Consider the following 22749-nt stretch of genomic DNA (forward strand, 5'->3'; position numbering starts at 1 on the left):
GCGGGAGCATTGTAGGTGCAATAATTGAATAACATAGATTTCTACATTTATTTTGCAACGCTCGCGCACGTGACGCAAGCGTTGCTTGGAGGATAGTGGAAGTGGATAGAGTTCTTCAAATGGGAAAAATGTAGGCTTTTATAATAAGCTTCAATTGGTTTGTTTTTTGCAACTAATTTGCCAATCTCATCATGTTGTGTGTCATACCCCCATTGTAATTGATCCCTGAACTAGGAGGCCATTTTGAAATATATAAAAGCCTCCTTAATTTATCTCTCTGAAAACTTGAATAAAGGCCAAATAATTTATTCGGGTGCCAGTTTTTTAAAATAGACATCACATGTGTGGTCAACTCTATAAATGCTTGCAAAGATAAACATTGTGTAGTGCTACCTGATAACTACCGCACTAATACCAATTATAAGATATACTGCTACCATTCATTTGAAATGAATTAACGTTCAAAGATTGTAATGCTGATTTCGCAAGGGATGGACCCAACTTGGACTCTGGTAACCTTTGTGGGCAGAGACATTTCATTTGCTACATTTTAGCAGAGATCACATGGACGTTACCATGGCACCGACCAAGCACTTGCTGCACAAACAGCAGTCGGTTGCGGTTGAAAATACACAGGGAAATAAAAGCTAGCGTGCTTCTTTCTATCCAGCTTGCTTATCGACTTTTTGAGAGTAACTGGCAACAAAAATAAAGTCAATTCAAAATCCACTCACTTTTACTGACGCTTAAAAACGTATTTTTTCCCCCTACTGCTGTCAGCGGCTAACTAGCTACGTGTCATGTCCGAAGAAGACGCAGAAACGTCGGGGCTCAACGGGATTGCTGATGAACAAAATGTGAACAAAGAGGGGATAGGTCCTGAAGCAGAATTAGATGAATCTCAGGTTGAAAGCAACACCACTGAACACCCGCTTCCAGATGTACAAGATTGCGATGCTGGAGTAAAAACTGAAACTGGCGAGCTGGTGGGGGAAACGGTGCACAAGTCAACTTTTTTGACATCAGGTGAGGAGGACACAGTGGAAGCGACAGCTCAAGCAGACCTTCCTGATGACAACATGCTAGATGGAGCATCACCAAAGAAAACAACCTTTTCTAATGAAGTTGGGAACTCAACAGCCACTGGTAAGAAAGAGAATTTACAAAGTATCACAATAATTATAGACCACAATAGTTTCATCATAGGAAGGGCATTTGTCTGCTTTATCATATTATGTGTTGGACATGTTGTTTATCTTCTCTATTGTAGTGAAGATCATGCTGATGCCGGAGGGACACATGATGACGATGGCCTTTGCAATTGGGCTGACCGTCAAGGAGTTGATGGATCACTTCGCAACTGAGCTGAAAGTGCCATCAGAACTCATACAGATTTCTCAGAGCGGTAAGCCTTTCAACTAACTGCTAAGGCCTTTACTTTCTTTGTTTATGCATTATGATTTAGGTCTTTCTCCATCCAGGTAGGATGGTAGAGGACCATAGGACCCTGATAGAGCTGGGAGTGCAGCCTCATGGCACCATCCAGTTGGAGATGACCTCGTCTGACCCTGAAAACCACCCCATCCGTCCTGTCAAGCCCCAGCAGGACTACAACATGCCTGACGTAATCACTGTCCGTGTCCAGACAGGTATTTTTTTACTAGTCTTTCTCTACCAGTCTTCTGGGAGACAATACCATACTTTTGCAGGGACAACATTCATGGATGATAGTCATATGCGTTGCATCCTTTATCTGTATATTTCTGTCTCCCCCCTTGCTCTCCCGCTCTCCCAGAGACAGAGACATTCCAGGATGTGGTGGTGGAGATTGAGAGGGCCACCCATAGGAAGGCTTTCTTGGGAGGCTACAGACACAAGGCCACAGAGACCGAGTACCACCATGCAGCTGTACAGACCATAGCTAAGAGGAAACCTATTAGGGGGGTGGGAACCTTCAGCCGCGATACACAGGTACATACACACACACTATTGGTGAGTGATTAAAAAAATGAAATATAACAAATGTCAGTTAAACAACTAATTGAGTGATGTCGGTTAAATTATTTGAATTCCATTTAGTTCAGTTTTTTTCTGTGCGCTCAATGCACAATTTCCTTAGATATACACTACATGACCAAAAACATTTCTGTATGGACGTCGCTTTGTGCAAGGGGGCATTGTCATGCTGAAACAGGAAAGAGCCTTCCCCAAACTGTTGCCACAAAGTTGGAAGCACAGAATCGTCTGGAATGTCATTGTATGCTGTAGCATTAAAATTTCCCTTCACTGGAACTATAAGGTGCCTAGACAGAACCATGAAAAACAGCCCCAGACCATTATTCCTCCTCCACCAAACATTACAGTTGGCTCTATGCATTTGGACAGGTAGATTTTTCCTGGCATTCGACAAACCCAGATTCATCTTTTGGATTGCCAGGTGGTGAAGCATGATTCATCACTCCAGTGATTGCGTTTCCACTTCTCCAGAGTTCAATGGCGGCGAGCTTTACACCATTCCAGCCGATGCTTGACATTGCGCATGGTGATATTCGGCTTGTATTTGGAAACCCATTTCCTGAAGCTCCCGACAAACAGTTCTTGTGCTGATGTTGCTTCCAGAGGCAGTTTGGAACTCTGTAGTGAGTGTTGCAACCGAGGACAGACGATTTTTATGAGCTATGCGCTTCAGCACTTCTGTGAGCTTGTGTGGCCTACTACTTTGAGACTGAGCCTTTGTTGCTCCTAGACGTTTCAAATTCACTATAACAGCACTTACAGTTTACCGGGGCAGCTCTAGCAGGGCAGAAATTTGACAAACTGGCTTGTTGGAAAGGTGGCATCCTATGAAGGTGCCACATTGAAAGTGACTGAGTTCTTCAGTAAGGCCATTCTACTGCCAATGTTTGTCTATGGAGATTGCATGGCGCTTGATTTTATACACCTGTCAGCAACAGTTGTAACTGAAATAGCTGAATCCACTAATTTGAAGGGATGTCCACATACTTTTGTATATATAATGTAAATCAGATCAAGCCCGAACTGTGCAATGTAGTAGGGTGTTGTAGTTTCCAACAGGCCAATATTCTACATAGTTTAGCACAGAAAACGTGGTAACTAACAATGTCCATAATCCATTGCGTGCCTACTTGTCCGGTCTGTGTGGGGCAGGCACGGAGAGGAGCAATCGAGAGGGATAGAAAGCAGTTGCTTCGTGGGGTATCTACCTAAAATTACATTATCTAAGTGATTGATAGTTGGTATCGGGAATTGTGATTTTTGTCAGACAGCATAGGGAGCAGCTCTATAGAAATGACATGATGTCGTTGAATAAAATAAGTCATCAAATAAAACAAATGTAATATACACAACAACTGAAATATTTTATTAAAGTAAAGTAATGTGAATAAATGTTGCCGTTACAGCATTCAACCCACATAGGGCATAGTGCATTTAATGTGTAAAAATGTTGAAGTTTGAAACCAAAATCTTATCAAACATTATTTTTTGCACCTGGAGATGCATAAGGTATGCGAACAACCAAATGTTCTCCTTCAGACAGTGACGGTGAAGAGCCAGTCCCAGCAGTGCACCAACAGCACATCCACCCAGATGACCAAGATCGGCTGCTACGTGTCCAACATGGAGGACAAGCTCATCTCCCCTGGCTCCTACATCACTGCCGCCCAGTACCATAGCAAGAGACTGAGAGCTGTACGTCCTCTGAACTATACATAGACAGACAGAGCTGCCTTTGTATCTCTGTGCTCACACCTTTACCCCCACCTATAGGTGATCACTCTGCAGATGTACACGCGGCGCTGGCAGGCCAAGCGGATGACGGACCAGCTGAGGCAGGACAGGGAGCTGCGTCTGGCCTGGATGGAGAGAGAGGGGAGGAGGAAGAGGGAGGAGAAAGAGGAGCAGATCAAGGCTGAGTACCACAGGAGGATGAACCCCCAGTGCAGGGACGACTTTGCCCTGCTCTACAGTGCCCTGGAGAGTAAGCAGGGACCACCCTCTGCTGCTCATATATATGTGTGTGTGTGTGTTTGTGTGTGTGTGTGAGTGACAGGAGGTTGGTGGCACCTTATTGGGGAGGACAGGCTTGTGGTAATGACTGGAGCGGAATAGGTGAAATGGCATCAAACACATGGACCATTCCTTTCGCTCCATTTCAGCCATTATTATGAGCTGTCCTCACCTCAGCACCCTCCACTGGTGTGTGTTTGTGTGTGCGTGAGTGGACTTGTTTAACTATTCTTGTGGGGACCAGAAGTCCCTACAAGAATCGTAAACAAACAAGCATTTTACCAACTGGGGACATTTTGTTAGTCCTCACGAGGTCAAATGCCATTTCTAGGAGGTTTAGGGTTAAGGTTAGAATTCAAATTATGTTAAGGGTTAGGTTTTGGGGTTGTGTGTAACTTTTATTTAACTAGGCAAGTCAGTTAAGAACAAATTCTTATTTACAATGACGGCCTACCCCGGCCAAATCCGGACGACGCTGGGCCAATTGTGCGCCGCCATATGGGACTCCTAATCACGGCCGGATGTGATACAGCCTGGAATCGAACCAGGGACTGTAGGGGCGCCTCTTGCACTGAGATGCAGTGCCTTAGACCACTGCGCCAATCGGGTTAAGGTTAGGGTAAGCGTACGGGTTAGGGAAAATAGGTTTTTGAATGGGACTGAATTGTGTGTCTCCACAAGATTAGCTGTACAAAACTGTGTGTGTGTGTTTAAATCCTCTGTATGTGTTTGTAACAGAGTGGAGGAAAGAGGAGGTAGAGCACATCGATGCCACTCTGGATGGTGCTGAGAGGAAGGCTGCTCTGTGTGCGCTACTGGAGCAGGAGAGTCAGCTCATTGCCTCCATCGGACGCCATCGCATCGCCGCCGGAGAGAGGAATTACGACAAGGCTGTGCAGGCCTTCCTTGAGAAGGTCAAAGGTCCCCTCTATTCTCTCCCACTGCTCTGGGATATGTGCGGTGTCCCATTAATTCTCTCCCAGAGTTTTCCATAGCATTGTATAGGCAATGCAGGCCCTCAGTTTCAAATAAAAAATTTGACCAAACAATATATTATTTTTGTATTTGCCAGTGTGCTGCCCCTAAGAGGTGGCGTGCATTCGATGGGAAGATGACCCAGGTGGACACCCAGTACACCATTAGAGCCAAGGAGCTGAGAGACCTGTACTCCAGCATCAACCTGCACTACCTCAACCAGGAGGAGAGGCTTGACGTGCTGCTCACACTCAAACACACCGTCAAGGTGGGAACACTTACCCTCAACACATACTGACTGAAAAGATATATTAATCTTGAGTTGTTTTTAGATATGAAATATACATACTGATTGATTGTGAATTGACAATTGGCCATTGTTTTCTATGAGGATTCTTTAATTTGTGAATCATAAAAATGCTTCATAATTGTACAGGAGCACGACTGCAAGCTGACCCAGAACATTGTGGAGTTGATTGACAGGGAGGCGGACCTCCTGATGAGGGGGGTAAAGGAGACCAATCTGGAGGGGCTGAGGAAGAGAATCTCCACCCTCTTCCTCCAATACATCAAAACCCCCACCTTTAACCCTGAGGTGGCCAAACTGCTCAAGGTACATTACATGGCATTAATATGGAGTTGGTCCCCCCTTTGATAAACAGCCTCCACTCTTCTGGGAAGGCTTTCCACTAGATGTTGGAATATTGCTGCGGGACTTGCTTCCATTCAGCCACAAGAGCATTAGTGAGGTTGGGCACTGATGTTGGGCGATTAGGCCTGGCTCGCAGTCGACGTTCCAATTCATCCTGAAGGTGTTCGATGGGGTTGAGGTCAGGGCTCTGTGCAGGCCAGTCAAGTTCTTCCACACCTATCGACAAACCATTTCTGTATGGACCTCGCTTTGTGCACGGGGGCATTGTCATTCTGAAACAGGAAAGGGCCTTCCCCAAACTGTTGCCACAAACTTGGAAGTACAGAATCGTCTAGAATGTCATTGTATGCTTTAGCGTTAAGATTTCCCTTCACTGAGGGAGCTGTACAGTGGGCACTAATGCATTCAGGCAGGTAGCGTTCTTTTGGCATCCTCCAAACCCAGATTCGTCCGTCGGACTGCCAGATGGTGAATTCATTCCTCCGGCGTGATTCATCACTCCAGACAACACGTCTCCACTGCTCCAGAGTCCAATGGCGGCGAGCTTTACACCACTCCAGCCGACGCTTGGTATTGCGAATAGTGATCTTAGGCTTGTATGCGGCTGCTCGGCCATGGAAACCGATTTCATGAAGTTCCCGGCTAACAGTTATTGTGATGACGTTGCTTCCAGAGGTCCTTCTGTAGCTCAGTTGGTAGAGCATGGCGCTTGTAACGCCAGGGTAGTGGGTTCGATCCCCGGGACCACCCATACGTAGAATGTATGCACACATGACTGTAAGTCGCTTTGGATAAAAGCGTCTGCTAAATGGCATATATTATTATTATATTATTTATATTAGAGGCAGTTTGGAACTTGGTAGTGAGTGTCAGCACTCGGCGGACCTGTTCTGTGAGCTTGTGTGGCCTACCACTTCGCGGCTGAGCCGTTGTTCCTCCTAGATGTTTCCACTTCACAATAACAGCACTTACAGGTGGCCGGGGCAGCTCTAGCAGGGCAGACATTTGACAATCTGGCATGTTGGAAAGGTGCCATCTGATGACTGTGCCATGTTGAAAATCACTGAGCTCTTTAGTAAGTTCTACTGTCAATGTTTGTCTATGGAGATTGCATGGCTGTGTGCTCGATTTTATACACCTTTCAGCAACGGTGTGGCTGAAATAGCCGAATCCACACATTTGAAGGGGTGTCCATATACTTTTGTATATCGAGTGTACATATCTGAAACCGTATGGTGTATAGGTGTTATATGGTGCATTTTCTTGTCAATAAAATAGAATTATTGAACCTTCCCACTGGGCACAGACGTCAATTCAACATCTATTCCACATTGGTTCAACGTAATTTCATTGAAATGACGTGGAAACAACGGTGATTTAACCAGTGTGTGCCCAGTGGATTCAATTAGGCCAATTTAAGAAAACGGTATTATTTTGACCCTCACCCTCCTCTCCATCCCACTCATTCCTCCTTCAGGTCCCCCAGGACCCAGCCCAGTTGAGGAAGAACATCTACTTCTGCCGTGGCTGCAGCCGCTACCTGCTTTCCACTGACTTTGCACTTACGGCCAATGCTCGCCTGGTAGGCAAGTGTCGCAGTTGTTCGGAGCTGGACAACGAGGCTCGCCGCCGCGAGGACTTCTCCCACTACAAGACCATCCTCAGGAGGCTCCGCAAGACTGAGGCCCAGAGGAACAAAGAGGCGAAGATTACCTACCTGCTGCAGGTGTGTGTGTGTGTGTGTGTGTGTGTGTGTGTGTGTGTGTGTGTGTGTGTGTGTGTGTGTGTGTGTGTGTGTGTGTGTGTGTGTGTGTGTGTGTGTGTGTGTGTGTGTGTGTGTGTGTCTGACTGTGGTCGTGTGTATCTTACAGGAGCAGGACCTGCGGTACCTTGTAGATGTAGTGTGGGGGGCCCAGTCGGCCCTCAGTGCGTGGAGCGACATGCATGACTTGGTAATGGTGAGGTGGGATTGCCAGTGGGAGTGGAGTCCCTGGAACTGCATCCTGCTCACCAAGGGAGAAGCTGCTGCTCACATCAAATTGGAGAACATTGAGAAGGTAAACACACACACCCGCACACTTGAGGGTTTAAAATGAATTGCCTAGTTCCTCCAGCAGATTTTGTTTTAACTAAGTAAACATAACCTATATTAAGAGATAGTATTAGAGTACCAGAGAGAGAAAAAAATCAGTCTAGGCAATATAATGTCATAGATTATGATACCACTAGCTAGATGGGAGGAAAAGTCTAAAGTATCAACCCCTGTTGACCATGGACAGGCCTATGGAGTGGTGTTCATTCGGAATGTTAAACACAAACACACAGTGGCAAAGAAATACTTCTCCAAGATCCCCGTCATGGCCAAATACCTCCAGGAAGTGGACTTGCAATCAGCCTCCCACGGTAACCTGTTAGTCACCAAGCCCATCAACACGGTGACAGCCAGGATCCTGACTACCATCCCACAAGCCGCTGGTGGCAAGGCCACGCAGTGAAGCCCTGTTCCTCCCTCTTCCCGTCTCGGTCTGTCCCCCTTTCCCCTCTTCCTCACCATCTCTCTTGTATGTCAAATAAAAATAGTGTATTTGATGATCATTGAACTGGTTTGCCTTATGCAACTTTGAAATGGATGTCTAATTTCATGATAGAAGTGATGATATTAAATAAATACTGTAAAATACAATCTGAATGGATCTTTGTGTGCATGATCTTGGTAAGAAGCTGGTACATACCTCAGTGCTAGATACAACAGTGTTACACTGGAAAATCATAAGATCCTTAAAATAATCTTGGGTAAGGATTTTTACCAGCAATTCAGAATGTTCAAAATCCAATGTGATAGTGTACTATACCCACCTTACCAAACTGCTCACGTTCATGTGTGATAAACTTATCTTCTGGTCTGATTAATAAATCCAGAAATTCATAAAGGAGTATTTATTACGTTGTTTTTACATCACATTGAACATTTAAAACCTTTGTGTTCATGTCTGTCCGTAATAAGTTATTAAGGCACATTTCTTATCTGTTATCCTAATGATTAACAGTCAGGTGGCATAGGGTCATTCTCAGTGCTTTGTACTGTATGGTCAAAGACTACTAGCCCGATCTACGTGTAAGTTCACGAGATCAGGATGGTCGTACCAGGATAAAATACTACAATAGCAAAAAGACAATGTTCTCAGTACATACAGTGAGGTCCAAAATGATTGGCACCCTTGATAAAGATGAGCAAAAAAGACTAAAATAAATAATACAAATACGGAACAGTAGTGGAGAGGGTAGCAAGTTTTAAGTTCCTCGGCATACACACAGACAAACTGAATTGGTCCACTCACACTGACAGCGTCGTGAAGAAGGTGCAGCAGCGCCTCTTCAACCTCAGGAGGCTGAAGAAATTCGGCTTGTCACCAAAAGCACTCACAAACTTCTACAGATGCACAATCGAGAGCATGCTGGCGGGCTGTATCACCGCCTGGTACGGCAACTGCTCCGCCCTCAACCATAAGGCTCTCCAGAGGGTAGTGAGGTCTGCACAACGCATCACCGGGGGCAAACTACCTGCCCTCCAGGACACCTACACCACCCGATGTTACAGGAAGGCCATAAAGATCATCAAGGACATCAACCACCCGAACCACTGCCTGTTCACCCCGCTATCATCCAGAAGGCGAGGTCAGTACAGGTGCATCAAAGCTGGGACCGAGAGACTGAAAAACAGCTTCTATCTCAAGGCCATCAGACTGTTAAACAGCCACCACTAACATTGAGTGGCTGCTGCCAACACACTGTCATTGACACTGACCCAACTCCAGCCACTTTAATAATGGGAATTGATGGGAAATGATGTAAATATATCACTAGCCACTTTAAACAATGCTACCTTATATAATGTTACTTACCCTACATTATTCATCTCATATGCATACGTATATACTGTACTCTACATCATCGACTGCATCCTTATGTAATACATGTATCACTAGCCACTTTAACTATGCCACTTTGTTTACTTTGTCTACATACTCATCTCATATGTATATACTGTACTCGATACCATCTACTGTATGCTGCTCTGTACCATCACTCATTCATATATCCTTATGTACATATTCTTTATCCCCTTACACTGTGTATAAGACAGTCGTTTTGGAATTGTTAGTTAGATTACTTGTTGGTTATCACTGCATTGTCGGAACTAGAAGCACAAGCATTTCGCTACACTCGCATTAACATCTGCTAACCATGTGTATGTGACAAATAAAATTTGATTTTAATAAAATTAGATTTGATTTGATTATTGTATGCTCCAAACAATGGGGAAATTATATTGTTTTATACTAAGCACAGACGTCAGCTCAATGTCTAGTTTTGGTTGAGTTGTAAAACAATGTGAATTCAACAAAACATTTCACCATCATTGGATTTAGGTTAAAAATTGGGTGAAAAAAAATACTAAATTCTCTTATGTTGATGACTTTTTGCAAATCCAATCAGTTTTCCACATTAATTCAACGTACCGGTATTCACATTGCATTTATTTTATTTATGACATGGAAACAATGTTGATCCATCCAGTTTTTGCCCAGTGGGATGTGGTGAATATGCTAAACTCTTAATACAAAACTTCAAACTGGTAACACTTGTAACGCAGCAAGTCTTATATTCAAAACCTTTTATTGTGCATTCATTTGGTTTGGATACAACTTTCACCACACAACCATTGATCCTAAATATATCATTTTGATGTGAAATACCATGAGAACATTGATTTAATCACCAAAATATAATGACAACCAGTTAATCCAATAGCAAAAAAATGCCAGATACAGGTTTCAAAATTACCCTTTGAATTGAATATGCTACAGTACTGTCAAAATTGTAGGAAAATATATAATAATATATAATTCTATTCCATGTGTGATGATTGAAGACTATCACTATCATTAATGCAACAAAAATACATGTATTGTTCAGATATAATTACAACATAGGTTTGTAGGCACTAGTTTGCATCAAGCCGGTCTTGAGAATTTGGCCATAGGTTCTCATCGACATCGCAGTAAATGTTTTCATTGTTCATGCATCTGATAAGAAAATCGAATCTAGTGCCTACTAAATGCAGTGCAGGTCGATCAGGACCTGATGCAGCTGCCGAAGTTGTGTTGTCAGACGGGCCAATTGCAGTGGCGTCGGACGGATCGGTTGTGGCAGCATCGAACGGGCCAGTTGCAGTCAGACAGACCCGTTGTGGCGACGTCGGGACAGCCCAGTTGCAGCGGCGCCGGACGGACCAGCCGCAGCTTCATCGGACAGGCCATTCCCCCTACCTCCCTTAATGGTTGATTATTGTTACAATGTCCGCTGGTCATGTGAGTACTTGTACTGTGTTGTTTTGGCTTTCGTGCCACTTGTATTGTGCAGATGATTACAGGTTTCGTCCCGTGTGGAATCATTGTGTGTGTGTGTGTGTGTGTGTGTGTGTGTGTGTGTGTGTGTGTGTGTGTGTGTGTGTTACGGGTCTCTCCCCGGTGTATTTATTCAAGGTCCTCTTCGTTCTTTTGTTTTGGTTTCAACCTTGTGTTTTGTATATGTGTTTGTTTGGTCTTCGTCCCCGGCACGATGTAATTTGGGTCAATAAAAAACCCTATTACGCATTCCTGCGCCTGTCTCCCGATCCCTGTATAGCAACATGACAGAGGGATACCTAGTCAGTTGTACAACTGAATGCATTCAATTGAAATGTGTCAGCAATAGACTCTTACAAAAATTATAATTTGACTCTACACATTACAGGGATGTGCAATTGTATTAATCCTCCCAGCTTGGTTGGCTTTACTGCCACTTCTGCATGAGATCAAATCAAGTCAAGATACTCTGTAAGTCGCTCTGGATAAGAGCGTCTGCTAAATTACTTAAATGTAAATGTAAATGTAATGTTCAGTTCTTAAACATATTAACCATGATTTATTTTAATGTCGATTCCCACTTCACCACATGTAAATGAAAGGTGATTGGCCATTTAATTATAGATGTACAGGACTCACTCCCTCACAAGATACGCACAAGACTCACTAACTTAGATAGTTAAGCCTCCTTGTCATTTTCATGACACAAAGTCACAGACATTTACAGTGCAGATATTTTACCTTGACAGGGTGACACAACTTTCATTTTGTGAGGTGAGGGACATCACCTCCAAAGCCAAATTTATTGTTGAGGTGTGTGATTATCTTTTCAAGAGGTGAAGAAAGTGTAATTCCCTACTAGACCTGTTCATTGACCTATCCTGGCTGAAAATACTTAATAATACAAAGATAAACTCTGTTTAATATTATTTTAAAGATTTTTTTCAACTCTTAATTGAAAGGTTCGTAGGAGTCCAGTGTGGAATGGAATGAAAAATAGAAAGGCCAAGTTGTCATTCCACCTCTTAATTTCTTGCTTAGAAACTATGTGAGAAAAGGTTAATTATGTCGGTTTCCAGGGTTACCCTTTAAAAATCAAGGACTCTAAAAAAGCCAAACACGGATAGAAATGACAACCCTTCCAACACAATAAGACAAACCAAACACTTTACCAAAGCGACTAATTTCCCTATTGTAAACAAGCCCAGTTTAATGGGAGAGTAGATTGGTGTCTAATGCTGTGCATTATTAGTCTGTCTAATAACCTGGGGGTCAAAGTTTACAATGTCAATTGAGGTTACCATTTAACAACCCACTAAGAAGCTAGCTACAAATAAAGGTCCGGTGTTAAAGAACGAAGTAGGAATGTTCTGAAGGGAAAGAAGGCACATGTTTATCGGGTCTGTTTTTGTGACGATACAGTAGCACGTGGAAAGGCGTGAGAGTTTAAAATAACACACAATGCTTCCTTGGGCTTTGGCAGAGGTGTCCATCTTCAAAATATGAAATCTAATGGGTGATAATGTTCAGTACATAAAGATTTGCTATGCAGACACATGCACACCCACGTCATGTCAGAGACGCCTGATAAACATTGAAATGACGTCAGACACAGGTCTCTAGGAGAATGACCATTATCGCGAGGATAATTCGATTATGCCCTCAGCACGCTTTAGAATCTAGTCGCGCGTACATTGATTTCTTTCAACCACACCAGAAGCGATCAGGACAGCAGATTGAAATATCAAAACAAACTCTGAACCAATTATATTACTTTGGGGACAGGTCAAAAATCATTAAATATTTATGGCAATTTATCTAGCTAGCTTGCTGTTGCTAGCTAATTTGTCCTGGGATATAAACATTGCGTTGTTATTTTACCTGAAATGCACAAGGTCCACTACTCCAACAATTATTCCACAGATCAAACGGTACACTGAATTCGTGCTCATCAACTCTCCTTCCTTCAGGCTTCTTTTTCTTCTTTGGACTTTATGTATCGATTGGCAACCAACTTTACGTGCATTACTAATAGAGGTCGCCCGATTAATCGGAATGGCCGATTAATTAGGGCCGATTTCAAGTTTTCATAACAATCGGAAATCATACATTTTGGACGGCAATTATTTTAATTTTTTTACACCTTTATTTAACTAGGCAAGTCAGTTAAGAACACATTCTTATTTTCAATGACGGCCTAGGAACGGTGGGTTAACTGCCTTGTTCAGGGGCAGAACGACAGATTTTTTTACCTTGTCAGCTCAGGGATTCAATCTTGCAACCTTGCGGTTAACTAGTCCAACGCTCTAACCACCTGCCTCACAAGGAGCCCGCCTGTTACGCGAATGCAGTAAGAAGCCAAGGTAAGTTGCTAGCTAGCATTAAACTTAATCAATCATAATCACTGGTTATAACTACACATGGTTGATGATATTACTAGTTTATCGAGCATGTCCTGCGTTGCATATAATCGATGCAGTGCGCATTCGTGAAAAAGGACTGTCGTTGCTCCAACATGTACCTAACCATAAACACAGATGGCTTTCTTAAAAGAATAGAATAAACGTCTTGTTTTCGAGATGATAGTTTCCGGATTCGACCATATTAATGCATTTCTATTTTAATGCATTTCTATTTTTCCAGCCAAAGAGGAGTCACAAAAAGCACAAATAGAGATAAAATGAAACACTAACCTTTGATGATCTTCATCAGATGACACTCATAGGACTTCATGTTACACAATACATGTATGTTTTGTTTGATAAAGTTCATATTTAAAGTTCACTAGTTCAAAACATCCAGTGATTTGGCATAGCCACAACAATTTTACAGACATACTCATCATAAATGTTGATGAAAATACAAGTGTTACACATGGAATTATAGATATACCTCTCCTTAATGCAACCGCTGTGTCAGATTTCAATTTTTTTAACAGAAAAAGCAAACCATGCAATAATCTGAGAACGGCGCTCAGAATATTTTTTATCCGCCATGTTGGAGTCAACAGAAATCAGGAATAACATATTAAATATTCCCTTACCTTTGATGATCTTTATCATAATGCACTCCCAGTAATCCTAGTTCCACAATAAATGTTTAATTTGTTCTATAATGTCCATTATTTATGTCCAAGTAGCTACTACTTTTGTTAGGGCGTTTAGTACACAAATCGAAAAACTCTCGTGCAGGTCCAGCCGAACGTCGGACGAAAAGTTAAAAAAGTTATATTACAGGTCGTAGAAACATTTCAAACTAAGTACAGAATCAATCTTTAGGATATTTTTATCATAAATCTTCAATAACGTTCCAACCGGAGAATTACATTGTCTGTAGAAAAGCCATGGAAAGCTGGTTGCTCTCATGTGAAATGCGTATGACCAGGACCTGGCTCTCTGCCAGACCACTGACTCAAAGAGCTCTTATCCGGCCCCACATCACAGTAGAAGCCTCATTCAAGTTCCTAAAGATGGTTGACATCTAGTGGAAGCCCTAGGAAGCAACATAGCCCTATCCAATACACAGTGGGATATTGGTTGAGTTAAAAAATTACTAACCTCAGATTTCCCACTTCCTGTTTGGATTTTTTCTCAGGTTTTTGCCTGCCATTTGACTTCTGTTATATGCACAGACATCATTCAAACAGTTTTAGAAACTTCGGAGTGTTTTATATCCAAATGCTACTAATACTAATAATATGCATATATTAGCAACTGGGACTGAGGAGCAGGCTGTTTACTCTGGGCACCTTATTCATCCAAGCTACTCAATACTGCCCCTGCAGCCATAAGAAGTTTTAAAGCGGCAATTTCGCAGTTGAAACAATAAAAGTTATTTTGGTAAAAAGCTGGAGGGATGGGCCTGGATAAATATAAATTCATAGACAGAGCTATGGATACAAGGACTGATCATCCATGATATCAAAATTATAGTGGGCCACGCCCACCTGTGGGAAAAACAACCTTGGTTACCGTAGCTCACAGCAAAAACGTTACTTGTTTCAAACGCAATTTTCTTGCATGCTTGTTTTAGTCAATTGCAAAACTACATGTCTAAAGATGACCTGCTCTTAAGTGTTCTCACTACTTAGAAAAACTTAATATTGTAGGGCTTCCCACACACCCATTTTCATGTCAGTGCTAACAGCCACATCAGTGAGTGCTAGCTAGCGACCGGAACATTAACCTAGCCAAGACCAACAACAAACGGACTATACAGCTACAAGCAGTGAGTGGAGTTACAAACAGACTGTACAAGTTAAACGTCTTACCCATGATTAAATGTTTTCCACACACATAGTTACGCCGAATAACCTGAAGAGTCCAGTGTGCGCTCTAAAGCGCTCAGAGAGCAAGGCACTCTGAATTTACAAACGGACCTAGTCCTGTCACCATGACTATGATAAGCTACTTTGACTGGAGCTAAATTTAGCTTCTATGCTAACAGACTTTTATAAATTAATTAAACTAATCAAAAAATGATCATTATACTCCACTTAACTTAGTGTTTCATATCCTATGCTTTATAAGTCGCTCACCGTGATAATGTTTAAAATATTTTGTTTATCTAGTACTTCGCTCTTCAGTTACCTTTGCTTTCTCATTCAACAAGACACACTGACTAGGCAGGCTAGCAAGAGAGCCCTCTGCGGGCCGAAACAAGCACAACACCCCTGGACTATAAACAATGCATCACAGGGACCCTGAGCAAACATGAGCAAAACAAAAACTATACTATTAAAACAAAGTATTACCCCTTTTTCATAGAAACTAATTACCTTTTATGTTACAGAAACTAGGACCAACAATTGTCGGCTGCCTCTGACTATCAGAAACTTGCCCATACTGGTATATAAATTAATCTCATACATACATAAACTCAGCAAACAAAGAAAAGTCCTCTCCCTGTCAACTGCGTTGATTTTCAGCAAACTTAACATGTGTAAATATTTGTATGAACATAAGATTCAACAACCGAGACATAAACTGAACAAGTTCCACAGAGTGACTAACAGAAATTGAATAATGTGTCCCTGAACAAAGGGGGGATCAAAATAAAAAAGTAATTCAGTATCTGGTGTGGCCACCAGCTGCAATAAGTACTGCAGTGCATCTCATCCTCATGGACTGCACCAGATTTGCCAGTTCATGCTGTGAGATGTTACCCCACTCTTCCACCAAGGCACCTGCAAGTTCCCAGACATTTCTGGGGGGAATAGCCCTAGCCCTCACCCTTCGATTTAACAGGTCCCAAACATGACCAAGGGATTGAGATCCGGGCTCCTCTCTTGCCATGGCAGAACACTGACATTCCTGTCTTGCAGGATATCACTCACAGAACAAGCAGTATGGCTGGTGGCATTGTCATGCTGGAGGGTCATGTCAGGATGAGGCTGCAGGAAGGGTACCACATGAGGGAGGAGGATGTCTTCCCTGTAACGCACAGCGTTGAGATTGCCTGCAATGACAACAAGCTCAATCCGATGATGCTGTGACACACCTTCCCAGACCATAACAGCCCCTCCACCTCCATATCGATCCTGCTCCAGAGTACAGGCCTCGGTGTAACACTCATTCCTTCGACGATAAACGCGAATCCGACCATCACCCCTGGTGAGACAAAACCGCGACTCGTCAGTGAAGAGCACTTTTTGCCAGTCTTGTCTGGTCCAGCGACGGTGGGTTTGTGCCCATAGGTGACATTGTTGCCGATGATGTCTAGTGATGACCTGCCTTACAACAGGCCTACAAGCCCTCAGTCCAGCCTATTGCGGACAGTCTGAGCACTGATGGAGAGATTGAGTGTTCCTGGTGTAACTCGGGCAGTTGTTGTTGCCATCCTGTACCTGTCCCGTAGGTGTGTTTGGATGTACCGATCCTGTGCAGGTGGTGTTACACGTGATCTGTCACTTCGAGGACGATCAGCTGTCCGTCCTGTCTCCCTGTAGCGCTGTCTTAGGCGCCTCAGTACAGGCATTCAAATATTGTGCCCTGGCCACATCTGCAGTCCTCATGCCTCCTTGCAGAATGCCTAAGGCACATTCACACAGATGAGCAGGGACCCTGGGCATCATTCTTTTGGTGTTTTTCCAGAGTCAGTAGAAAGGCCTCCTTAATGTCCTAAGTTTTCATAACTGTGACCATAATTGCCTACCGTCTGTAAGCTGTTAGTGTCCATAGGTGCATGTTCATTAATTGTTTATGGTTCATTGAACAAGCATGGGAAACAGTGTATAAACCCTTTACAATGAAGATCTGTGAAGTTATTTTGTTTTTTACAAATTATCTTAGAAAGACAGGGTCCTGAAAAAGGGACGTTTATTTTTTTTGCTGAGTTTACATACATACATACATACATACATACATACATACATACATACATACATACATACATACATACATACACACAACAAAAATAAAACACAATATGTAAATGTTGATCCCATGTTTTCATGAGGACCACACAAAGAAATTCCACAAATGAACTGTTCAGACACACCTGTTCATTGAAATGTATTCCAGGTGACTACCTCATGAAGATGGGTGAGAAGAATGCCAAGAGTGTGCAAAGCTGTCAAGGGTGGGTATTTGAAGAATGTCAAATATATTTTGATTTGTGTATATATTTAGATTTTTGGTTACTACATGATTCCATATGTGTTATTTCATAGTTTTGATGTCTTCACTATTATTCTACAATGTAGAAAACAGTCAAAAGTAAAAGAAAAACCCTGGAATGAGTAGGTGTTTTAAAACCTTGGACCGGTAGTGTAAAAGAGCCCAGAAATGTCCCATATACACAAAATGTTATTTCTCTAAACTGTTGTGCACATATTTGTTACCATCCCTGTTAGTGAGCATTTATGTTATTAGCATTGACAGGTGTGGCATATCAAGTAGCTGCATCATCATTACACAGGTGCACCTTGTGCTGGGGACAATAAAAGGCCACAGAAATGTTCACTTTTGTCACAACACAATGCCACAGATGTCAATTGCACACTCCCTCAACTTGAGACATGCTGATTGCAGGAATGTCTACCAGAGCTGTTGCCAGAGAATTAAATGTAAATTTCTCTACTATAAGCCACCTCCAACGTCATTTTAGAGAATTCAGCAATATGTCCAACTGGCCTCACAACAAATTAAATCAAATTTTATTGGCCACATGCAGATATTATTGCAAGTGTAGCGAAATACTTGTGCAGTGCAGCAATATCTAAAAAGTAAAATCTAACCATTCCACAACAAATTCCTAATACAAACAAACAAATATATATGGATGAGCAATGACAGAGTGGCATAGGCTAAGATGCAATAGATAGAATACAGTATATACAGTTTATACACTTATGATACACTTATGTTGGAGTCATTAAAACTCTTTTTTCAACCACTCCACAAAATGTCCTGTTTAACAAACTATAGTTTTGGCAAGTCGGTTAGGACATCTACTTTGTGCATTACAAGTCATTTTTCCAACAATTGTTTACAGACATATTATTTCACTGTATCACAATTCCAGTGGGTCAGAAGTTTATATATACTAAGTTGACTGTGCATTTAAACAGCTTGGGAAATTCCAGAAAATTATGTCATGGCTTTAGAAGCTTTCAAGGTATTTCTAGGCCTACCTTCAAACTCAGTGCCTCTTTGCTTCACATCATGGGAAAAATCTAAAGAAATCAGCCAAGACCTCAGAAAAAAATTGTAGAACTCTACAAGTCTGGTTCTTCCTTGGGAGCAATTTCCAAAAGCTAGAAGGTACCACTTTCATCTGTACAAACAATAGTACGCAAGTATAAACACCATGGGACCATGCAGCCGTCATACCGCTCAGGAATGAAACGCGTTCTGTCTCCTAGAGATGAACATACTTTGGTGTGAAAAGTGCAAATCTATCCCAGAACAACAGCAGACGGCACCACCCTCTGGAGAGTCCTGCGGTTTCTGGGCGGTGCAGTTGCCTTACCAGGCAGTGATACAGCCCAACAGGTTGCTCAATTGTGCATCTGTAAAAGTTTGAGGGGTTTTAGGTGACAAGCCACATTTCAGCCTCCTGAGGTTGAAGAAGCTCTGTTGTGCCTTCTTCACCACACTGTCTGTGTGGATGGACCATTTCAGTTTGTCCGTGACATGTACGCTGAGGAACTTAAAATGTTCCACCTTCTCCACTCCTGTCCCATCTATGTGGATGGGGGGGGGGGGCGATCCCTCTGCTCTTTCCTGAAGTCCATGATCTCCTTTGTTTTGTTGATGGTACGTGAGACCACGTGTAACCACGCAAGCCCAGGATCTTGACATCCGGCTTCTTCACCTGCGGGATTGGAGATCAGCCACCCAGACAGCTGATGAAACTGCGGAGTATTTCTGTCTGTAATAAAGCCCTTTTGTGGGGGTAAAACTCAATTCGGATTGGCTGGGCCTGGCTCCCCAGTGTGTTGGCCTATGCCCAGCCATGTGATATCCATAGATTAGGGCCTAAGGAATTAATTGCAATTGCGTGATTTTCTTATATGATCTGTGATTCAAAATGGCACTCAAATCTGAGCTCTCTTTGTTACAGGTGCATGGTAACAGTTGAATAAGAAGAGGAAAAACGAAACCTGCACAATGCTCTTGGTAGTATCACTTATTTTCATTTAAGCTTTACGTATCGGCCTCAAGGCATTCGGCAGAGCTTTTGTGAGTGTATAATTTGCACCCTTATGTAGACATTGCTCAACTCACATCTATTCAATGAATCAAATGGAGCTGTGAAATCGATTAATTTTGCGGTTAAATTTTTGTTCCCTATAATAATCTGACCTCTTGACCTTGTTGGCGGGTATTTATTTAATGCATTATACGGCCGTTAACAGACAATTCATACGGATGGTACCATTATAATTCTTGGTACCATTTATCATAATATGGTAGAATGTATAATGCAGGTTAAAACTTTGGTATTTCCATGAAACCATGGTAAAAATGAGACAATACCATGGTATTATTTAGGTGTGCATGGCAGTACTGTCATAAACTACATGACCAAAAGTAAGTGGACACCTGCTCATCTGACATCTCATTCCAAAATCATGGGCATTAATATGGAGTTGGTCCCCCCTTTGCAGCTATAACAGCCTCCACTCTTTTGGAAAGGCTTTCCACTAGATGTGGAGACATTGCTGCGGGGACTTGCTTCCATTCAGCCACAAGCGCATTAGTGAGGTCGGGCACGAATGTTGGGCAATTAGGTCTGGCTCGCAGTTGGCATTCCAATTCGACTAACAGTTCTTGTGCTGACGTTGCTTCCAGAGGCAGTTTGGAACTTGGTAGTGAGTGTTGCAACAGAGCACAGGCGATTTTTATGCTCTTCAGCACTCGGTGGTCCAAGCTTTTTGTGGCCTACCACTTCAGCCGTTGTTGCGCCTTCCCAATAAAGGCACTTACCATTGTCTGGGGCAGCTCAAGCAGGGCATACATTTCACAAACTGACTTGTTGGAAAGATGGCATCCTATGACGTGCCATGTTGTTAGTCAATGAGCTCTTATGTAAGGCAAGGCCAGTCTACTGTAAATGTTTGTCTATGGAGATTGCATGGCTGTGTTCTTGATTTTATACAGAAACAGGTGGCTGAAATAGCCAAATCCACTACTTTAAAGGTGTCCACACACAATATATATACAAATACACAACTTAAAAGCTAAAACCATGGTACATTTCCATGACTCAGACCATGGTATAAGTGAAAGTACCATAGTTGCCACTTTGAGAGGCAAGGTACCACACACGTGTTGCCCATGCTACAGGTTGTCCACCTGTATTGCCTCCCTCGGACTGTACCGGCAGCAACACAGTTCGCGCAGTCGTTACAAAGGAGAGGACTATCTATTATATTGATAAGATAGTCGAGTGACCAATTGAAATACATGTCTGAAAGATGGAAGACAGACGGTAAGATGCGAGATCAGGTGGACCCTTTCTAGCCAATGAGAGGACAGATACGTGTGAATAGGCTCACCCCCAAAAAAAAAAGTTGCCACTTGAGTCCACTTATATCGGTGCATTCGTAACAACCTAACCATTACGAAACATATTTTATCAAGTGTGCTTCAAGTTGCAAATTATAAATTATTTGTATTCGGCCTCTCCAGAAAAACTAATCGTCTTATTTTCGTGGACAGATTTCGGTCGCAGTAAACCCTCTCGCCTCTTCCTCTCTGAGATGACTAACGTTAGACTAAATCCACCGACTCACGTTCCTCAAAACTCCGCCCTCGCATTTATGTCAAGAAACATTTCACTCAAGAGTCGTCACAGCTCCAATAAACACCGAGGAGTTTAGACAATTCAAGGGAAGCGGTCAGGAGTGTACCTGTGTTGGTGCGAAACATGTTAGACCCATCCTCCAGCGAAGACTCGGGGGGAGAAATTAACGAGGATACTCAATTTCCAAAAGACCCCCCGACTTCCTTGGGTCAAGGAGGTAAACATAAGAAACGACCACCTGCGGACCAAGCACAAGCCGAAAAGTTTCCTGTCGAAGACCAGGTGAAAAATGAACAGGAAAGACTTCAGAAAGAGGAAGCGGAGAGGAAAAGTAAACTACAGATGTATGTATTTGTGTTGAGATGTATAGCGTACCCTTTCAATGCCAAACAACCCACGGATATGGCACGCAGGCAACAAAAGGTGAGTGAGCGCAAACGCCCAGCCACAGCGAGAACACTTTTTAAATAGCCAATTAATGCACCTGTTTTCTTTTCAGTTTAGCGCCCCATTGCAAGCCAGAGCCAGGCGACATGAAACCGTTTTAAACTTGAAGCAAATGTATATGTAGGCAAGTAACATGTCAGAGGAACCTCATCTCTAGAGCGTTTTCATAAATTAATGAATAAAAGTAGCCATTAAGTAATTAATTTGTTGTGACAGGGCTCAGTGCTGTCACGAAAAAACGTACTACAACGTTCAATTAAAGGAAACGGTGGTGTTCTGTGGGATCAGTTGAAAAACGGCGAGGGGTTGGGGAACTCTCCGCTGCCTTTTTAAAGACGTCGCTCATTGCTTCAAACCACACCCACCAAACTGACCAAATGTACCTCAAAGTCTAATCAAGAAGTTTAAATAAGGTTTTGGGGAAAGGTGTCTTTTAGTACATAACGTCACGCAACGTAGAAAACGTTAAATGAACCTGAACACACCCCAGGTGTCCACTCCATTCTTTGCCCCACAGAAATGTAATGAATGATGGATGTATGTTACCAATTGAATGACATTTTTTTGCAGGATAAATCAATGTTAAAGTTTAGATAGCTGGCCATATATGGATGTTACATTTTACTTTATGAGTTGGTTATGTAGGCTTCTTCTAACCCACTGCTTTCTACTACATGTAATAATGATTAAATTAGATCTTTACATTAATATTTATACGTCCAAAAATGGATGTAGCAACTACAGATTGCCCCTTGAAGTCTATCAAACGTGGCGATTTTGAGCATGTGTTCATTAGGCCTTTTTTTGTTTTGTTTTCATCAGCATGAATTAGATTGAGCAATAAAAGCCCTACTTTTGTACCGTAGGCTGGGATCCGCACTAATGTAGCTGTTGCAAGAGTGCATTTTTTACTGTCTGTCTACTGGTTTTCAAAAACAATGATTGATAGGCAACGTAAACTTCTTGAATTCAACCATTATTGGGTTC

General features: G+C 42.5%; 2 protein-coding genes and 1 long non-coding RNA gene across 6 annotated transcripts in view; 2 read left to right on the forward strand and 1 right to left on the reverse strand.

Moving 5' to 3' along the window:
• The first annotated feature begins 576 nt into the window (after nucleotides 1-576).
• iqub (IQ motif and ubiquitin domain containing) lies at nucleotides 577-8339 on the forward strand. The gene is made up of 12 exons (XM_035790700.1): nucleotides 577-1146; nucleotides 1271-1405; nucleotides 1482-1649; nucleotides 1796-1971; nucleotides 3556-3711; nucleotides 3790-4000; nucleotides 4768-4943; nucleotides 5102-5272; nucleotides 5441-5617; nucleotides 7134-7382; nucleotides 7528-7713; nucleotides 7936-8339. The coding sequence occupies exons 1-12, from the start codon at nucleotides 801-803 to the stop codon at nucleotides 8149-8151; spliced, it is 2367 nt and encodes a 788-aa protein (XP_035646593.1). The 5' UTR covers nucleotides 577-800; the 3' UTR covers nucleotides 8152-8339.
• LOC127908199 (uncharacterized) lies at nucleotides 3758-22183 on the reverse strand. The gene is made up of 5 exons (XR_008066277.1): nucleotides 21691-22183; nucleotides 21422-21553; nucleotides 7546-7681; nucleotides 7102-7335; nucleotides 3758-3875 (listed from the first exon to the last, which is right to left on the reverse strand). It is a non-coding gene; the product is annotated as an uncharacterized LOC127908199 (long non-coding RNA).
• LOC118396467 (calcium-dependent secretion activator 2-like) overlaps nucleotides 21439-22749 on the forward strand; it is a 237686-nt gene continuing 236375 nt past the window's right edge. For all 4 annotated transcript variants that reach the window (XM_052465503.1, XM_052465505.1, XM_052465504.1 and 1 more), the window contains exon 1: nucleotides 21439-21738. In XM_052465503.1, coding sequence (XP_052321463.1) covers nucleotides 21439-21738 — 300 coding nt within the window. The remainder of the gene's footprint in view (nucleotides 21739-22749) is intronic.

The sequence above is a fragment of the Oncorhynchus keta genome, chromosome 17, assembly GCF_023373465.1.
Source record: "Oncorhynchus keta strain PuntledgeMale-10-30-2019 chromosome 17, Oket_V2, whole genome shotgun sequence".
In the NCBI taxonomy this organism is placed as follows: domain Eukaryota; kingdom Metazoa; phylum Chordata; class Actinopteri; order Salmoniformes; family Salmonidae; genus Oncorhynchus; species Oncorhynchus keta.

Excerpts from the sequence above, each read along its gene's own strand:
- iqub (XM_035790700.1), top strand. The coding sequence starts at position 801 with ATGTCCGAAGAAGACGCAGAAACGTCGGGGCTCAACGGGATTGCTGAT. Across the intron at positions 4,001-4,767 it reads GCTCTACAGTGCCCTGGAGA|AGTGGAGGAAAGAGGAGGTA; the intron begins GTAAGCAGGGAC and ends TGTTTGTAACAG. Across the intron at positions 5,618-7,133 it reads AGGTGGCCAAACTGCTCAAG|GTCCCCCAGGACCCAGCCCA; the intron begins GTACATTACATG and ends TTCCTCCTTCAG.